Source organism: Saimiri boliviensis, chromosome X, assembly GCF_048565385.1.
Source record: "Saimiri boliviensis isolate mSaiBol1 chromosome X, mSaiBol1.pri, whole genome shotgun sequence".
In the NCBI taxonomy this organism is placed as follows: Eukaryota; Metazoa; Chordata; class Mammalia; order Primates; family Cebidae; genus Saimiri; species Saimiri boliviensis.
The window spans coordinates 48,027,894-48,031,606 of record NC_133470.1 but is presented as its reverse complement, the minus strand read 5'-3'; the positions used below and the strand labels follow the sequence as shown (position 1 = coordinate 48,031,606).

The 3,713-nt window shown below is 40.5% G+C and overlaps 1 protein-coding gene across 1 annotated transcript; it reads left to right on the top strand.

Annotated features, from left to right (window-relative positions):
- Positions 1-210: 210 nt before the first annotated feature.
- On the top strand, positions 211-3,204 carry LOC101039379 (X antigen family member 5-like). The gene is made up of 3 exons (XM_010333055.2): positions 211-282; positions 793-898; positions 3,101-3,204. The coding sequence occupies exons 1-3, from the start codon at positions 211-213 to the stop codon at positions 3,202-3,204; spliced, it is 282 nt and encodes a 93-aa protein (XP_010331357.2).
- Positions 3,205-3,713: the final 509 nt, after the last annotated feature.

The following is a 3,713-nucleotide window of genomic DNA, read 5'->3' as shown; positions in this document are numbered from 1 at the left end:
TGCCTCCTGGGTTCAAGCAATTCTCCTGTCTCAGCCTCTGGGATAGCTGGGATTACAGGTGACTGACACCACACATGGCTAAGATTTTTTTATTTTTAATAGAGATGGGGTTTCACCATATTGGCCAGGCTGGCCTTGAACTTCTGACCCCAGGTGATCCATCAGTCTTGGCCTCCCAAAGTGCACCCTATTCTGTTTGTAGAGTGAAATATGGCATGGCGAGGAAGACGATACAGAGCAAGACGATGTTTACAATTTGATCAACTGATTGGGCATATTCCTGTGAGTGACTCAACGTTTGATGTTTTCTACTAGCAGAAATGTCTTTTTCTGGTAGTGTTGTTGAACTAGTATAGATACACCGACGAAGGTCTCCCATGTTGATAAAAAAATCAATGCATCTCATAAAGGAGAGTAACCCAAGAGGGCTACATACTGGTTTTGTCTGGATGTGTGAACTTGTTTTTCCCAGATTTGACTGGTGATTTCCTCCTCATGCTTATTCATAGCACATTATACACATTCAACCCAACATAAATTAAAGCGGCTACCCAGGCCATTGAGGGTAACGGTCTTAGAGTAACCTCTCTGTGGGAAAAGTAACTTTATGAAGAATAAGTATGTGGAATAGTGTTGGGATAGTGTTGAAGCATTTCTTTAAACATGCATATGATCAGAAGTGTCTATGTAATCTGTATATTCATATTATTGACATGCATTGATGAGAACATTTCTTATCTGCACACACACACACACACACACACACACACACACACACACCTCTTGTCCCAGCAGCCCAGCGTGCCAGAGCCTCAACAAGAAGAAACATCAGCTGAAAGTCAGGATCATACACCTGGTCAGAAGAGAGAAGAAGATCAGGGTGCAGCTAAGATTCAAGGTGCTATAAAGGGAAAGAAAGAATGTCTATGGGACTGGGAGGAGGCCCATGTATGCATCAAGCCTTATGCCATGACCAGAAACACGAGGAAAAAAAAAAAAAAAAAACAACATTAGGAAATAATCTCAAACATTTGCTAAGAGTTGACTGTAAATGTGACAGGTATAGTTTGCAGCTTCTCACAGTCCCTGGATAAAAAAAGTCCCTCTTTTTCTTTGAGATGCATTTTGTATGCTTGAAAATACAGTACTTCCCAAATCAGATGCCATTTAACTGGCTGTATAAAAATGCATTATTTGATCTTCGTAGGATATTGCAGTGTGAGCTTCTCAGCCATGGTGTCCCCAGTGTTATAAGCACCCTTTAATAGCATGTGTGGTGCCAAGTCACCCTACTCTAAAACGCCCTGAACAAAGCCCATTTGCAAAGGGATGTTGACGTCATTTTGTAAACAAGAAAACTGAGGCCAGGCACAGTGGCTCATGCCTGTAATCCCTACACTTTGGGAGGCCAAGGCGGGCGGATAACCTGAGGCCGGGAGTTTGAGACCAGCCTGGTCAGTATGGTAAAACCAAGTCTCTACAAAAAATATAAAAATTACCTGGCCGTGGTGCTGCATGCCCATAATACCAGCTAGTAAGTAGGCTGAGGCAGAATTGCTTGAGCCAGGTGGTGGAGGATGCAGTAAGCCAAAATTGTGCCACTACACTCCAGCCCGAGTGACATAGCGAGAAAATATCTCAAATAAATAAATAATAAAAATATATGAAAACTGAAGCTCAGAGATTCAGACTTACCAAGAACACTTGACTCATGGAGAAAGAATTCATATTTTGTTCCAAGTTTTGCATTCCTACCATCTAGCTTAGAAAATGTAAATGATCTGTCATTTCTCCCCATGCTATCTCTTCCCACCTCCCCACCCCCCCGCCCCTCCCCCATTTCCCCCCAACGGACCCCAGTGTGTAGTGCTCCCCTCCCTGTGTCCATGTGTTCTCATTGTTCAACACCCGCCTATGAGTGAGAATATACGGTATTTGATTTTCTGCTCTTGTGTCAGACAGATACAGGTGAGGGGACGGAAGGCAGCAAACCACACTGCCATGTGTGTACCTATGCAACAATCTTGCATGTTCATCACATGTACCTCAAAACCTAAAATGCAATTAAAAAAATAAAGTAAAATAAAATAAAAAAGAAAGTGTAAATGATTTTGCATAAAAATGGTTAATAATCAAATGAGTCTGTACTGTAAGGTTCTTCAGTACTGGCTTAGGAGAAAACGCAGTTCAGTGAAGAGGATAGGAACTCCAGAAAAGAGGCCAATGAATGACAGCCACTTCTTTCCTTTGGTGTGTATTTTTGACAGTGTGTTTGGTAAAAGGTGGATAATGCAGGACACTGGCCTACAGGTAACTATATTAGTAGGATTTTGAAGGGGCTTTTAAAAGTTGTTTCAGTATTTTTATAATTAGAAAACTCAAAGTCAGATAAGATTATCATGAAACAAATTATTTTCTCAATGGATAGCATTTTCAAACTAAACATAGACAGAATTTGGGCCATGGATTATTTTCCCAATTCACTGTTAAGGTGTTTCCAGAATATGACTGTCAACAATGCCCATTAATTTCTTCGCACTCCAGTCCTTGTACTCTCACTAGAAGGCAGTGATTTTTCTGTTACATTGCATACTTTTTTCTTTATAACATTCATGTATGGAAAGTCACATATAGAGCCTCTGGACCTAAGCATTACTTTAGTTAAGGTTAACGCCAACATTTTCAAGTTACCTCAACAGGGGATGAGTGTCACCACTATAAGGTTTACCATTGGCCCACCAATACATTCATCTAATCCTTCAGAAAATTACATTTAAGTTTTGATTAAAATGCTATCTGTGGGTCAGTCTTCAGATGTCCTAGGTAACTGAGATACTTCAGATTTCCTAGATAGCTGTGTGTTTATAATACACAATGGTAAAGCACGGGAAATGTAGGTGTGTGTGATTTATCCTCAGATTGTCATTTAAGACAAGGTATCATAATACAGGAAGGCAAAGGTGGGACATCTTTGTATCACACTTATTACCACAGTAGCCTACAGGCTTTTTTTGCATAACACTGGGGAAAAGAATAGGATCATTTCCTTATTTATCATTCTTATTTTGCTGCTCCAATCTATACCTTTTGTATTTTTAAGTACCTGACCTGGAGGCTGATCTCCAGGAGCTGTCTCAGTCAAAGACTGGGGATGAATGTGGAGACTGTTTTGATGTCCAGGGGCAGAGTGTGCCAAAATCATAGCAATTTAAAATGCCAGGAGGAGGTATATTATCCATTAAGATTCATAATTACATGCTTTCTGTATTCCACAATATTATGCTTTTGATAATAAAAAGAGACAGCATTACTGCCCCTTGAGAAACAGTTCAAATGCAGACTTTCTTTGGAAGGTAGTTCAGACCCCAGAAGCCTGACTGCAAAACTGAAACACTATCGGATACAGACAGAAATTGGGTCAAAGCCATATCGAATCATCAAATAATAAAGCATTTTATTATTTTTTTAATTTCTTTTTTATTGCATTTTAGGTTTTGGGGTACATGTGAAGAACATGCAAGATTGTTGCATAGGTACACACGTGGCAGTGTGATTTGCTGCCTTCCTCCCCTTCACCTACATCTGGCATTTCTCCCCAGGCTATCTCTATTTCCCCTATTTCCCTCCCCTATTTCCCCCCAAGAGACCCCAGTGTGTGATGTTCCCCTCCCTGTGTCCACGTGTTCTCATTGTTCAACACCTGCCTATGAATG

Bases quoted from the DNA above. Each gene is read 5' to 3' on its own strand.
- LOC101039379 (XM_010333055.2), top strand. From the start codon at position 211: ATGGCATGGCGAGGAAGACGATACAGAGCAAGACGATGTTTACAATTT. The intron at 283-792 runs GTGAGTGACTCA...CTCTTGTCCCAG, and splicing joins AACTGATTGGGCATATTCCT to CAGCCCAGCGTGCCAGAGCC. The intron at 899-3,100 runs GTGCTATAAAGG...TGTATTTTTAAG, and splicing joins GGGTGCAGCTAAGATTCAAG to TACCTGACCTGGAGGCTGAT.